The following is a 15,803-nucleotide window of genomic DNA, read 5'->3' as shown; positions in this document are numbered from 1 at the left end:
AGGGACTCGAAAGAGAGAGCAGATTTCTCCTATATTAGCTTCCCTTCACTGGTACGCTGTTAAATGCAGAATGGAATTTAAAAATCCTGCTCCTCACATACAAGATCTTGAATAATCAAGCTCCATCTTATTTAAAGACCTAATAGTACCATATCACCCTAATAGAGAACTTTGCTCTCAGACAGCACATTCACTCGTGGTTCATAGGATATTTAAAAGTAGAATGGGAGGCAGAGCCTTCATCTTTCAGGCCCCTCTTCTGTGGAACCAGCTTCCAGTTTCAATTTGGAAGACAGAAACCGTCTGTACTTTTAAGATTAGGCCTAAAACTTACGCATATAGTTAGGGCTGGACCAGGTGACCCTGAATCCTCCCTTAGTTATGCTGTAGGTCTAGGCAGCTGGGGGATTCCCATGATGCATTGCGTGTTTCTTCTTCACTCACCTTTCTCAGTCTTTACGTGTTTACACACCTTTCTGCATTTAGTTTTTATTAACCTCTGGCTCTTTACTATAGCCTGCCGATTGTCCTGTTTTTTTTTTTTTTTCTTCTCACTATTTCCAAGTGTTTGCTAGCAGAGCGCCGTCTCATGTGGTTTTCTCATTATTATCATCATATCAAAGCACATTGAGGCAACTTTTGTTGTGATTTGGTGCCTTATAAATAAAACTGAAATCCATCCATTCAACCCGCTTATCCTTTTCAGGGTCGCAGGGGGCGCTGGAGCCTATGCCAGCTGTCTTAGGGCGAGAGGGGGGGTACATCCTGGACAGGTCGCCAGTCTAACACATAGACATAGACAACCATTCGCACTCACATTCACTCCCGCATTGACACCTATGGGCAGTTTATTTTATCCAGTTAACCTAACCACATAAAAACATAACAACACAAGAGATATGTGGAGTGGAATGAAGAAGAAACCAGTGGGCAGCCTGGAAACATAAAACGAGGAAAACATTTTCCTGTTTATTGTGACTGTGACTCAAGAGGTAGGACAGGTCCTGTCCTAATCACAACGTTGGTACTTGATCAGTTTGCATCTGTATCTTGGACAAGATGCTGAACCCGGAGTTGCTCCTTATGTGTTCACTGAAGTGTGAATGAAAGCAGTCAGAAAAAAAAGTGCTTGGGTGAATCTTCTACTCTCATGTAGAAAGGCACTATGGATGAAATCGTCCTCTGCTGCCGTCTCCATATACCAAAGCTTCTACATATTGAATAGCTTTGCCTTCTGTAACGGTGGACCCAAGAAATACCAGCCGGAGCGACTTTGACAATGCAGAAACCTTTTATTAAACTCGGGGTAACGTGGACACATATACTCCGCGCTCTCTTTCTCTGCTGTCACCTCCGTCTCCGTCTGTCACTGCCAACACATAAAGAGACACAATCACTGTCAGATCCCAGCACACCTGTTCACCCCGCCCCTGCGCCGCCCCGGGAGCTCACTGCGTCACGCCTCCTCTGCAGCTGGCCAAGGACCACACCCACGCCACACATCCCCACCGCCCGACTGAGGCCGGGGCCCATCCGGCCGAACCTACTCCCCCCCCCGCGAGCGAGAGAGGAAATCGGCCACGACCATCTGCGCGCCTGGCCTATGGATCACCTTGAACTTAAAGGGCTGCATGGCCAGATACCACCGAGTGATCCGGGCGTTGGCATCCTTCATGCGGTGGAGCCACTGCAGCGGGGCGTGGTCCGAGCAGAGGGTGAACGGGCGGCCCAGGAGGTAGTAGCGAAGGGAGTCGACCGCCCACCGGATCGCCAGGCACTCCTTCTCCACGGTGCTGTACCGTGACTCGCGGTCCGTGAGCTTCCGGCTGATGTAAGCGACCGGCCGGTCAACTCCCCCCACCTGCTGGGACAAAACGGCCCCCAGCCCTCTGTTCGAGGCGTCAGTCTGCAGACAGAAAGGGAGGGAGAAGTTAGGTGTGAACAGCAGCGGCTCTCCACAGAGAGCCCGTTTCACCTGCACAAACGCCGCCTGGCACCGCTCCGTCCACTGGACCAGATCTGGGGCACCCTTGCGGGTGAGATCAGTCAGGGGGCTGGTCAGGTCCGCGAACCCTGGGACGAACCGTCGGTAATAGCCGGCCAGCCCCAGAAACCGTCTCACCTCTTTTTTCGTCTTGGGACGCGGGCAGGATGCAATCGCCGCCGTCTTCTCCACTTGAGGTCGCACCTGCCCGCTCCCCAAGTGGTACCCCAAATACTGTACCTCCCTCCGTCCAACCGCACACTTCTTCGGGTTGGCCGTGAGCCCCGCCTGCCTCAGGGACTCCAGCACCGCGGCCACACACCGCACATGCCCCGCCCACGTGTCACTGTAAATGATGACGTCGTCTAGGTAGGCGGCAGCATAGGCAGCGTGGGGCCGCAGCACCCGGTCCATGAGGCGCTGAAAAGTGGCAGGGGCGCCGAACAAGCCGAACGGAAGCGTCACGAATTGGTACAACCCATACGGAGTGGAGAAGGCCGTCTTTTCCCGGGACTCTGTAGACAAGGGAATCTGCCAGTAGCCCTTGGTTAAATCCAGAGTCGTAAAAAAGCGAGCGGTGCCCAACCGGTCCAGGAGCTCGTCGACCCGGGGCATGGGATAAGCATCAAAACGTGACACCTCATTCACTCTGCGATAATCGACACAGAACCGTATAGACCCATCCTTCTTTACTACAAGGACGATGGGGCTACACCAAGCACTGTGTGACTCTTCTATTACTCCCAGCCTCAGCATTTCCTTCAATTCCCGGAAAACAATTTGCCTTCTATGCTCCGGCAGCCTGTAGGGCCGTGAACGCACCGTCACGCCAGGCCGCGTCTCAAAATGGTGCTCTATGAGAGAAGTACGGCCGGGCAAGGGGGAGAACACGTCGGCAAAGCGCTGTTGCAATGCAGCAACATCCGCCCTCTGGGCCTGTGTGAGATGGTCACTGCAATGGAGGGAGGCGGGGATGCTAGACTTTGGCGCCTCCGGCCCCAACTCATCTCTCCCTCTTACCAAGCTCACTAGAGAAGCGGTCTCCGCCTCCCTCCAGGCTTTGAGGAGGTTGAGGTGGTAAATCTGCGTGGCCCCGCCCCTGTCCGACCGTACCACTTCATAATCAACGTCCCCCACTCGCTGTGTGACCACGAAGGGTCCTTGCCACTTGGCGAGTAATTTAGAGCTGGAAGAAGGAAGTAACACAAGCACCTTATCTCCCGGTGAAAATTGCCTGAGTCTAGCCCCTCTGTCATACAGGCGTCGCTGCCGCTGCTGGGCCTGGAGCAAATTCTCCCGTGAGAGCCTCCCCAGTGTGTGCAGCTTTGCTCGCAGGTCCAGCACGTACTGAATTTCACTTTTCGCAGGGCTCGGACCTTCCTCCCAGTTTTCCTTAATCAGGTCGAGCACCCCCCGCGGCTTCCTGCCGTATAACAGCTCGAAGGGAGAAAATCCCGTGGAGGCCTGGGGCACCTCCCGCACTGCAAACAACAGAGGGTCTAACCAGCGATCCCAATTGCGTTCATCCTCGCGAATGAACTTACGAATCATGGATTTTAAAGTCTTATTCAGCCTCTCCACCAACCCATCAGTCTGAGGGTGGTAGACGCTGGTCCGAATAGATTTAATACCCAGTAATTCGTACAGTTCCCGCAATGTGCGCGACATGAACGACGTGCCCTGGTCAGTCAGTATTTCTTTCGGAATACCGACTCGGGAGATGACCTGAAACAGTGCCTGCGCCACGCTCTTCGCTGAAATGGTGCGTAGCGGCACTGCTTCCGGGTACCGCGTTGCGTAGTCCACCAGGACCAGCACAAAGCGATAGCCGCGTGCACTCCGGTGCAATGGCCCGATGAGATCCATGCCAATACGCTCAAACGGGATCTCCATCAGCGGTAATGGGCGCAACGGCGCCTTTGGCACGGCCGGCTGGTTAACCAGCTGGCATTCGGGGCACGACGCACACCAGCGGCGCACGTCGGCCCAAATGCCCGGCCAATAGAATCGGGCCATTATGCGCTCCAGAGTTTTCTCGCCACCCAAGTGCCCTGCCATGGGGTTCGAATGAGCCGCCTGGAAAATCATTTCCCGGCGGCTTTGCGGCACCAATAACTGTGTGCGGATTTCATTAGTGTGAGTGTCACGGCTCACTCTATAAAGCCGATCGTTCCGCAATTGGAAATGAGGGTACGTTCGCGCAGCGTCGGGGCGCACCGAGCGACCATCAATATCCATCACTTGGTCATAGGCTGAGCGTAGGGTGTCGTCCCGAGACTGCTCTAGTGGAAAATCTTCCGTGGGGTACACAACGGGAGGCGGTGGGGCTTCCGTGGAAGTCCCCGCCTCCTCCTCCCCCCCAGAGTCAGCGTCGGTCGACCCCGCGTCACCGCCGAGCGCCGCGCAAACGTCACACGAATTTACAGACCGCGATCGCATCCCCGCGTACTGCCCCAGTAAGCTGTGGAACCCCGGCCAATTCGTACCCAAAATAAGGGGATGCGACAGGCGCGGGCTAACCGCCGCCTTCACTCTATGCGTTTTGCCCCCGAATTTCAGCAACAGTGACACTACTGGGTACTTGTGAATATCCCCGTGCACACACTTAACCTCCACCCAGTCAGCCTCCAACAATGCCCCGGGGCGAACCAAACTTTGGTGGACCAGAGTCTGCGTGCAGCCCGTGTCCACCAAAGCATGGCGAATACCCCCTTGACACCTTACCGGCACGCGGTACGTCACTCCTGGACCGGGGGCGGGCGCTGGAGCGCCGGCAACGCGGAACACCTGCCCCACCTCCATGAGCGGACAGTCTCGGCGCAGGTGCCCCGGCCGCCCACACTTCCAACAGTCCGGCCCCGGCGTCTGTGCGGCTCCCCGTGGCTCCGGGGCAACCTCGGCGGCCGCCGGGGTTCCGGCGGGAAGCAGCGGCCGGAACGGGTTCCTGGGGCTCCACCCTGCTGCCTGCTCCGTTCCCGCAGGGCCGCCGCCTCTCCTCTGCGACGCCGCCGCCGGTGGCCTGGGCGGCGGAACACGGGCGCCCCGCCGCGGCTCCTCACGGCCCGGTACCGGGTCGGCCGCCAGATGGTCCTCTGCCAGCGTCACCGCCGCCGTCAAATCCGCCGGGCGGTGGCAGCGAACCCAACGAGCCGTCGCCTCGGGCAGGCCACCCACGAACTGCTCGAGGACGACCATGTTCAGCATCCGCGTCTCCCCAGCCGAGGGGCCCGGTCGCAGCCACCTCGCTGCCGCATCCTCCAGCTGCCGAGCCCAGGCAAACGGCCGCTCCCCCCCCGACATCCTGCTGGCCCGGAACTGACGGCGGTAATCCTCCGGGGAGAGCCCCAAACGATCCAGCACCGCCCGGCACACGTCCTCGAACACCCCCCGCGAGCCGGGGGGCAGGCTCAGCGCCGCCGTCTGGGCCTCACCCGACAGAAGCGGCAGCAGCCGGGCGGCCCACTCCTCCTCCGGCCACCGACAGGCCACCGCCGTGGCCTGGAAAGCCTCGATGAAAACCAGCGGGTCCTCCCCATCCCGCATCCGGTGCAACGTCACCGACAGCGGAGGGGCGGGAGCCGGCGCGGCCGCATTCCCCAGCAGCCGCCCCAGAGCCGCGGTCTGCTGCTCCGATTGCAGGCGAAGCAACGCCAACTGTTGGTCCTGCGTGGCCGCCTGACGAGCCGCCATCGCCGCCATGTCCACCATCATCTGGCCCAAGATCTGCAGCGGCTGGGCGGGCGGTGGGGCGGGCGGCGGCGCCGCCGGGGGAGCAGGGGGAGCCGGCAGGGGACCGGACATCACGCGTGGGTTTCGGCACCAGTGTAACGGTGGACCCAAGAAATACCAGCCGGAGCAACTTTGACAATGCAGAAACCTTTTATTAAACTCGGGGTAACGTGGACACATATACTCCGCGCTCTCTTTCTCTGCTGTCACCTCCGTCTCCGTCTGTCACTGCCAACACATAAAGAGACACAATCACTGTCAGATCCCAGCACACCTGTTCACCCCGCCCCTGCGCCGCCCCGGGAGCTCACTGCGTCACGCCTCCTCTGCAGCTGGCCAAGGACCACACCCACGCCACACCTTCATTCCTTCTTTCCTCCAAAGGAGAACCTTGTGAACGCCTCATATCTGAGACAAACAGCTATGACTTTTGTACAAGTTCAGTGAAAGTTCGAGAAACTGCAAGGCTGCTGGTCCTCATGGTTTCAGCCCCAAGGTTGTGAGGATCCGTGCTAGCTCTTTGTGATCCTGAGTCTGAAACAGGAGTCTATCTCTGTCTCTCTTTAGCAGTCAGAGATTCTCCTCAGACCGTCCCATAAAGATAAATGCTTTACAAACCTTAACATTATGGCTAACAGGTGAATTTTCCTGTTTGAGTGCAGCTAGCCAAACAACATTTAACCACTTCCTGCTAAAGACACAGAGTGAAAGTAGTGAAAGACTGTATCTTTGCTTTCTTAACATAAAACTCACTGTTACAGCCAGGGGCAGTGCAAAAGTGATCCGCTTAGACTAATTTATAGTTTTAGCATCGTTATTTTCCTCTGAGTTATTGGTTCTGTTCCTATTAGCTAACATAAACTAATGTCAGTCTTTCGTTTGCTACCAACCTACAACCTACAACCCGTGATGTCATGTTCTGTACTGACACAAGATGGCGCTAAAATGTTTTAAAACCTTTAAGCACTTATTTCTTAAATCCAGCTTCACACACTGTGTTGAATCTATGCCAGGTATTGAGAGCAGGAGTCTATGGTGTAACGTTTAGACCTTGGATATATCAACCCAAAACACACAGTTTATGGTTTCTGTCATCTGCCTTGTAGGCACTGAAGAGCAGAAATACATCAACAGTAGATAACTAGCATTGTGTAAGTGCAGCCAGTTTCTCCATAAGTCCATATGAATTCTTCTCCGCATCTTAAAATCATGTTTTCTGAAACTGCAGTCAGGGATTTTTAACCCACCATTATTTCTGTTACCAATGCATTCCGCTATATTTAGTCCTCGTCCACGTTTTCCATCCACATATTTCTGAGGGTGCCAGTCAGTTTACTCTAAAACTACCGATAGCACTGCATCTTCCACAAGCATATTGAAATGGCTCGTTAAGATACATTGGGGATCAGTATTGCCTCTAAATAGTAGTTTTAAGGTCGGATTTGTGTACTGCCCAGTGTAATCTTATCTAATCTTGTCAGCATCTTGTAGCAGAGGCATTGCTGCCTCCATTATGCTCACACCCCTGGGCTGACAGTTCCTCCTTGGCGATCTCTCCACCTGCTTTTTCTCCGTCTTCATTCTCCAAACCCATTTAGACCATTTTTTTGTACTTACATGTTAGGCTCTCGCTCCCTGGCATTCATCCAGGAGTAAACCACCCGACCAACACACATACGCTAACAGAGGTAGCCAAACTGCAGGCAGCCGGGCTAATAAGCTTAGTGGCTCCAGCTTGTACCTTGAACCATGTAATCAGAAAATTGATTCTGTCTACTAAGTGTGGGATTGTAGGAGGCAATTCTTTTTCAATCACTTAGTTATAAACCTAGTGAAGGAAACTGGGGTTGTGGGTCTTATTCTATTATTCCCATTTTTAATAGAGGACATTGAGGATGTTCTACTAAAGTTATTAGTGTAAGAGGTGTTATTTAAAGGGAGAATACGTGAGAAAGGAAATTACTCTCTTATTTAATACATTCAGACAGACAAAGGAAGATGAACGGGTCAGTCCTGCACTCCAGGACTTGGGAATATTCTTTTTGGCATTGTCACTTTTGATGGATTGGCAGCAAAAGAGGTAAACAGGTAAGAGAAAAGGAGAGTGAGAAAGTTCACGCAGGCTTTTATAATACTTAAAAAAAACTGTGTGAGAAAACAGTGTGACCTACTCTGAGGATATCCTCCAGTCCATCCATCTGTGTTCATTACCTCGTTGTGTTTGTGGTAGTGTGTGTGTCATTCTGTCTGTAAACACAACAGCTTGAAAATTTTTGCATCGTTAACATGATGCATTAAAATTGCCTTGCATTGCATCTACCTTTCTTACAAATAAAGTATCTATTGTCATGTATGAGATTTGACCTCTGGCCTGTCCGAGGTCAGTAGGCTGATCTGAATGTCAAAGTAACAATATTGTGACATAGAAATATTTAAAATTGTGTTTCTAATTTCTATTGTTTGTACTGACAACACACAGGCATACAGGGAATGATATACGGGCAGTTACATAGCTCTTGTTATGTACATTGCAATACCAAGTAACTCTTTAAATAGAGAACAGTTTGAATACATGTACAGCGCTCCTGAATATTTCTATTTGTTTTTGGAATACAGAGGCGGGGTACACCCTGGACAGGTCTGTCGCGGGGCTAACACACAGACACAGGCAACCATTCACACTCACATTGACATCTATGGGCAAGAGTTACCAATTAACTTATCCCCACTAACTACATGTCTTTGGACCATGGGAGGAATACCCAGAGAGAACCAACGCAAACACGGGGAGAACATGCAAACTCCACACAGAAAGACCCTGATGATGATGGTCCATGCACCTCACAGGACCTTCTTGCTGTGAGGCAGCAGTGCTAACCACAGTGACACTGTGCTGCTTCTTGTTCTAAATACTCCTCAATGCTAAAATCCTTGACTGAAATAAGTGTTTTAGAACTTCACATATTGCTCTCTGTACATCTGTGGGTGCTTTGAAAGCTGCTTTCAGCTTCTCCCTTATTGATAAAGCGTTACCACAGCAGGCAGCCTTTTTGTTTGACAGATTTTTTGCACCAAATATGCCCCCCTGACAAAACCCCAGATGGATTTATTCCTCCTCCTGGGATCTTTGGCTTGTTAGGCAAATATATAAACCCAACTAGCAGTTTGAGGTTGTAAAATCCTGCTATAAACTGTTCATTCAATATAATTTCAGTGAAACAATTTGTAGGGGAAGTTATCCTTCATCTTAGGGTTTGCTTCCATCTTAAAAAAATATTTGAACATAAATCTACAATCTTTTATTTAAGGGTATTTAAGGGTGGTGGCATCACTTCTCCCTCTGACAGTCAGAATATTCTGAATTCCTTGCAGTGTTGAACATGTGAGAGTGTGGTTGTGTGTCTGTTTGTGTTAGCCTTCTGATAGACTGGTCAAACAACACAAAGACAAACTCAGACATTTGAGACAAACATTTAATCTTTTTTGAGTTTGCCATATTGACCCAAAGGTATTGTAGTGTGAAAAATAAATAAATACAACATTGTGCATAACAGAGCCAATGGCTGCATGCTGTTCATCACAAATTAGTCTTCTCAAAAGCAAACATGACAACACTGCTTCTCATCTAGTCTGTGCTAAAAAAACACTGTTAGGCTAGTTAATATGGGTGTGAGTGCATGTTCAACCTCTGCAAATAAAACACACACACACACACACACACACACGCACGCACACACACACACACACACACACACTGACAGAATTTCTGTACCTTTTACTTCTAATAGAAGTAGAATAAGGGGACTGACTCCGTGTCACACTGTGGTTAAATGAGCTGTGCTTCATCATTAAACTGATAATAAACGATTTGGGCTGATTTGTGTCTGATTCAGTAAAATGACTAATGACTAAATGAACGAATGGCTTGATCCAATTTCACAATAACTTCACTGTATTTCATTTTGATTGTTAATTAGCCATTTGAAAAAGGAGCAACCAGCGCAGAAAGAAAATATTGATACAAGGGCAGCCATTAGTTTTATTTTTCAAGTGGTACTTAGAGGAAATTGGAGACTAAGATGAATGAAGGGCGGAACGACAGAAGGAAGACAATACGAACAGGATGAAAGTGTGGAAACGAAAGGGGCTTGAGGAGAAGAGAGAGAAGGGATTCAGATGGAGAGAGTTACTGGACTGAAGAAGATAAAGTATGAAGGAAACAAGAGAGAGATCGGAGGAAAGAGGAAGTAAGGGACTAAAGGAAAAGTTGGGAGGAGAGAAAAACTGAGAGAGATGAGTTGCAAATGAACGGGAACAATTAAGCTTTGCTCCCTGCAGGCTACAATGCTGCAATTAACTCGGGAAACAATCACACAGAATCACAAAAAATCACACACAAACACACACACACACACACACACATGCACTTGCATTGTCTTCCCTGATGTCTGACTTGAGCAACCTGCTGTGACCAAACTGCTATTAAACGGTGGAGCTGTCTCCTCTGTGTCGTTCTCTTTGGCTCTCCCTTTATCTCCGACCCCCCATCCATCTCTCAGCGCTTCAGTCAGCCTGAGTCTTTTATTGTTCCTTCCCCGCTGACAATCTTTTCATACTCTTGTTACTTTCCCCATGCCCTCGACCGATCCCTCACTGCTGCTGCGTCCTCTGTCACATTTATTTTCTATTTCTTCCTTGTGGTCTCTTCTGTGTGTCCACAGTTACTTCATGCTTCTTCTTTAATCATTTAGAACATTTTCCTAGAAAAAAATAAGCATCTGCTTTATCACGTAGTAACCTCAAACCACAGAAGATATACATGATTGTGAGCTTTGAGCAAATATTAATATTATGATGTTTAACTCATGGGAACGTTGCTTAAACACTTTATTTCAATGCAGATATGTCCATGAGGTCAAAACAAGTCCATTGTTGGGAACATCTTCCCATTCCATCCCAGCCACAGATCGATCCCTTCATTTCTCCATGTCGATCATCTCAGGTGACCGGACCCTGTTTGGCTTTGAAGAACTGAGCAGTTTCACCAGGATCAGAATGAAAGAATGGATATCAGGCTAACTCGTATCACTTTAGGTGGAGGAAAACAATGACACAGTGATAGAGATAACGTAACAGCACCACTGACTTACAAGTTTTCTGGTTTGTATGACATATCACAGGTAATTAGTTATGAATAAAAGAATATTACCTAATTTCTGCTGACTCTCTGAAAGAAACAGATTTAAGCTCTTGTCACTCCCAGCTCATCACATCCAGATGTTTGCATATTTATGGAATCAGGTAGAGGAGGTGCAAACCACAATCCTGTCCTAAACCCAACCAATACATCCCCCCCCCCCCCCCCCCCAAATGTAACCTTTAAAGGAGGGATGAAGAAAAAAACAAACTCAGATAAATCACAGCCTTTTCAAATGAGACTGTGAGCTTCCAGTGTTGGTGCAGCCACTGCAAGGCACCAGCACCAGCTCTGTTATGCAAGCAGCTGGTGGCAAAAACAACAGTATGTGACACCCCAGGATAAGAACATGATGTAACTGGACAACAAACAGCACGGACAAACTAGGCAGAGAGAAAAAAACAAACCGCACTGTCATTATTTTATCCATGTTAAGAGGATTGGAGTAAATCCATCCTGTAAACGAGCAGCTATCACCACTGAGAACTAGACGGAAATGTTAATGACATAAACAAAACAATACATATTTGTGTCAAAGTGGGTCACTGCTGTCACTGATCTCGCTAATTTAAATCAGAAGCTAGGAGGCTTATGCTAGAGAGCATTTGAACTATACCTTGAGGTTGTGTCCAGCTCTGCTGTGCTCTGTGGACCTTCTGCCCTGATGCTAAGTGGGACTGTGTTTGTGTAGGCGGTTACGCTGCTGTCCTGCCGTTGATATATCAGTGCAAATAGGAGCAAAATTACATCTCCTGTCGCAGCATGGAGCTTGCCTTGCTCCACAGAGCGCCTCTCGCTTTTCTCTTATTGTCTTTCTGACACCTTCTAAAGCAAACAGGAGTCTGCTAACATCTGTTTTTCCCCTCGTTTCTCCATTCAATAATGAGTTTGCAACTCGGCTCTAAAATAACTTCTTTGTTGTCTCTTTGAGTCTGCTGCAGGAAGGCCTTACAGTTTTGACTTTGCATGTTACACACCCTTGAATTTGCTGTGGAACACTTCAGGGCTGTCATATCTGGTATAAAAACAAAACAAAAAACAAACAAAAAAAGAGTCATTGTCCACGCACTTTGGTAGAATAGTTGTACATGTGTTTCTCTGAAGTAAATTCAGTACCAAAACATGCTGGAACTGCAAGTGCTGCGATGATGTAGAAAAGTTTCAAATTCCTCTACACAATGTCATCTCACTTTACATATTTTCATAAGCAAGAGTGAGCTGGGACATCTTTGTGCTCTTTATTTCAGGCTGGTACACAAGAGCATGCCCTCGCATCCATTTTTCCCTTTCCACTACAATTAATCTGCTGCTACACGTTATCATCACAGGAAGTAATGCTAACTGCTTCTCTAAAGTGTCATTACTACTGTCAGTGTCTTGTCAGGAAACATTTTCAGTCTTAAATGAAAGATTTTCCATTTGGTGACCCAAAGATAATATTCACCCAATTCTGCACGTCAGGCCTGAAGGAGCCGTTCAGCCTCCTCGAGTCTGTTTGCAAGTTGTTGCTGTTTGCAGGTTTTAAAAGCAAGGTACACAGTTCAGTGCACATGGATAGATTTATGTGTGAAAATAATTGTCAGTTAGTTTTTTTATTGTTGTTTTTATTTTATTTTTTGTCAGTCCACTGATTTATAATAGTAAATATTGTAAAAATATTACATGGTGATTTTGAAGGTAGAACCGGACAGGAAAAAGGTAGAGATTTGTTTTAATCTTAATTATTTATATGTATTGATATAAACTGTAAGTGACAATAATTAATTTCATTGTGTTTTATGGTGCAATTTCATGTATGATTTATCATTTTGTTTTGGATTTTTGGGGGAAAAAAAAAAGGTGTTTATGGTCTTCATCAATATAAGCACGTATTTTTACTCAGTACCAACAAGTGACATTAACTTATTATGTTTCAGTTTTGAGAGTTTATGACAACTTAACAAACTACAGTTATCAGCTCATAAAGATCTTCTTCCAAGACCAGAACATTTGCATGAAATATGTAAATAAAGTAATACAAAAGATGACTTTCAGTCACGATATCACATCTTGTTCTCACGGCACAGTGAATTAAAAACTTTTTTTTTTAAAACAGAGAATTTAATAATAATAATAATCACCCAGCTAAGCCAGAGAAGATGAATCAATCAAAAAGAAATTATTCCAGACCCAAAAGAAAACCTCTTAAAATGCAAATATGCAAATAAAAGCACAGATTAATGCGGCCCCATCTGTGTGTGTTTCTCAAAGATCAATGGTACAATAAACAGCACTTTATGGCCCTTCATGTTACACCAAGGTTCTTAACTGGCAATCAAGAGCAACTTAGTGAGAAAACAGAAATCTTTCCATTGGTGTGTTTTTGTTCATCTGAAACACTTTCCACAGTATAAGCCTATAAATGCAGTGCATCGTTCTTTCATTCTTTGATTTTTCAGCTCCACATTCATTCAGCTCTATCAAGACATGAATAGGACATATTGCTGGTGTGGTTACAGACCATTTAGCGGCTCAAAAGCCTCAACCAGCCAACTCAAAAAAAGATTTAACAGTTAGAAAAGTCAAAGCTATTATGCATTCCCCTGGGACTCAGTGAAATACTTATGTCGGTTGATGAAATATCGAGACTACAAGATGCACTTTGTGTGACTGACATGCTAAATGTAAAGTTCCAGGAATGAGTCCATAAAAATCAATTCTACGAGTCCCCTCCCTTTATCTTTGGATCACCTCCTGGTGTCCCATTCTCACCACTGCACTCTGCGATATGACTGCAAACCTCAAACCTGCACAGAGAGCTGGTGATGAAAGCTCGCTCTCTGATTACAGCCGAGCATTTTTCAGGTTTGTCAAGTGAATCAAGATGAGGATCATCTTTATTGATTATGTTTGTTTTATTTTTTTAATTTTTAATTTCACACAATACATGGTCCTTTTCTTTTGTTCGGCTCCACAATGCTCCAATGGGACTTTTATCATTATTGCACACCGTGTGACTTCTTATACATTTATCACACAACTATAAAGTTAATGATGAGAGCCTTGAGTCTTGTTGCACTGAATTTGATGCTGTAGTTTTATGCTCTCCACACACACACATGTGCAGCATTTGATGTGTTCCACCGTGACCTTCTGCGGCCCTGTCCAGTTCTCCTAGAGTACCTGCCTGTTTCCTGGAGTCTCCTCCAGGCTCTCTGCTGGGAGACACTGCAACCCCTCTAGCAAGAACATGTGCCATCTCAGTGGAGTTGGGCTACCTGTGTAACCTCTGTAAGGTCCAGGTATTACCTCATGGTACCAGTAGCGACAGTGACAACAGCCAAATGGAAAACTTTCAAAAACAACAGCCAGGAAAGACTAGAAGGAAACGAACGTCACCTGTAAAGGCATTCCTGCATTAGAGGTTGTCTCATTGTCGTCCCTCTGGAGCACCTGTTGTCATATGCATTCCTTTAATTTTTTTAATTTTTCTTAGCAGGGTATTTATTGTACAAATTTTTGTAAATAATAAAAAAAGATAGTATTTAAAATGAGCTTAACCTTAAACATCTGCAGCAATAATATCCATATAACACTAAAGGGGAACATTTACTTTTACATGCACAATTTGCCAGTATTATGGGTTTGATGTGTAGTGAGGTATTTTAGGCCTTTTATTGCTACATTTGCTGAAGGAATGGTCCTAAAAATGCTCAACTGCCCATCATTGTCATCTAATAGTACACATTTAGATGGTGATGATATTATAGTATTTTACAATTGTTTGGGCAGGAAGCGAACAGCATGCTGCAGGATGCTAAATGATTAAATGACATGGAGGGCAAAGTGCTATGATTGACCTGATCCAGTCTTTTTGAACAGCAGAGGAAGATTTACAGAAAAGGAACATCTGTTAAAGTAAAAGTGGACAAAATTCATGCTTAAAAGGTAAATCGAGGAAAACATATCAAAGAACATTTATACAAGCCGCGATGTAAAGACCTTCATTAAATGCCTCTGTTGAATCAAAATCAGTTCGCTCTTTCCTGCTGACATCTGTGTACTGTGCACTTTTAAACCAAAAGACATATTCTTATTGTTGCTTATTCTATAGACACTCACATTTGCTGTACAGTGTGGCTTTATGTCCAAACACCACACTCACCACTCAAGGAAATACAAATATCAGAGGCAGTCATTATATTGCACGCAACCCATTAACTAGCAAAATGTATTCTCTTTCATACACACTAAAACAGGTCCAGACAGCATCTGTTCTTCTAATATTTGCTTTTGTAGCCTTAAATGAAAAGAAGCACATTTTAGCTTGATGGAGTAAAAATTACTTGAATGCATTACGCTGTTTTCAACTATCAGCCGTCTGTTTAATGAACTAAAGCAAAACGCACAATGACAGTGTCTCATAAGCCTTGAAAACAGTTTGTGGGGGGTGCTGCCGTTAGGTCCTTACATGATCGTGTAATAATAGTTTTTAATGAGAGTGGCTCCCAGCGTGAGCTGATGAGATGTGGGATGATTTTTCATAACTAGGTCAAGGTCTGAAAATATTTAAAATCCTGTAAAAACATCAGTACAGAGGCACACTACTGAACTTATCCACATTTAAAGGGATAATATAAATATTTATCTACACTCCCCACTGCTAATGGTCATCAGCCTTTTATAAATAATTATAATAAGAATAAGAATAACTTATATTTGTATAGCAACTTCCAAGAAACCCAGGGACACTTTACAAAGATTATAAATACACAGCATTTCTATATAAATACACACATGCATCATGAAGTCTGGGCTGAGAAGTCATTACCTGCTCGGTTACTCTACATCAGGGGTGTCCAGCTCCAGGCCTCAAGGGCCGGTGTCCTGCAGGTTTTAGATCTCAACCTGTGT

General features: G+C 46.7%; 1 protein-coding gene across 1 annotated transcript; it reads right to left on the bottom strand.

The window, feature by feature from the left end:
* Nucleotides 1-1,277: 1,277 nt before the first annotated feature.
* Nucleotides 1,278-5,825, bottom strand: LOC308409074 (uncharacterized protein). Its single transcript, XM_080901610.1, has 2 exons — nucleotides 4,709-5,825; nucleotides 1,278-1,369 (listed from the first exon to the last, which is right to left on the bottom strand). Exons 1-2 carry the CDS (start codon nucleotides 5,783-5,785, stop codon nucleotides 1,367-1,369), a joined length of 1,080 nt encoding a protein of 359 aa, XP_080757736.1. The 5' UTR covers nucleotides 5,786-5,825; the 3' UTR covers nucleotides 1,278-1,366.
* Between the last annotated feature and the right edge of the window lie 9,978 nt (nucleotides 5,826-15,803).

This window comes from Rhamphochromis sp. 'chilingali' (genome assembly GCF_963969265.1).
Source record: "Rhamphochromis sp. 'chilingali' genome assembly, chromosome: 13".
NCBI classification, from domain to species: domain Eukaryota; kingdom Metazoa; phylum Chordata; class Actinopteri; order Cichliformes; family Cichlidae; genus Rhamphochromis; species Rhamphochromis sp. 'chilingali'.
The sequence above is the reverse complement of the archived record's forward strand: the minus strand, read 5'-3'. Positions and strand labels throughout refer to the sequence as shown.

What these genes read in the sequence shown, in the direction of transcription:
- LOC308409074 (XM_080901610.1), bottom strand. Translation starts at nt 5,785, where the DNA reads ATGTCCGGTCCCCTGCCGGCTCCCCCTGCTCCCCCGGCGGCGCCGCCG.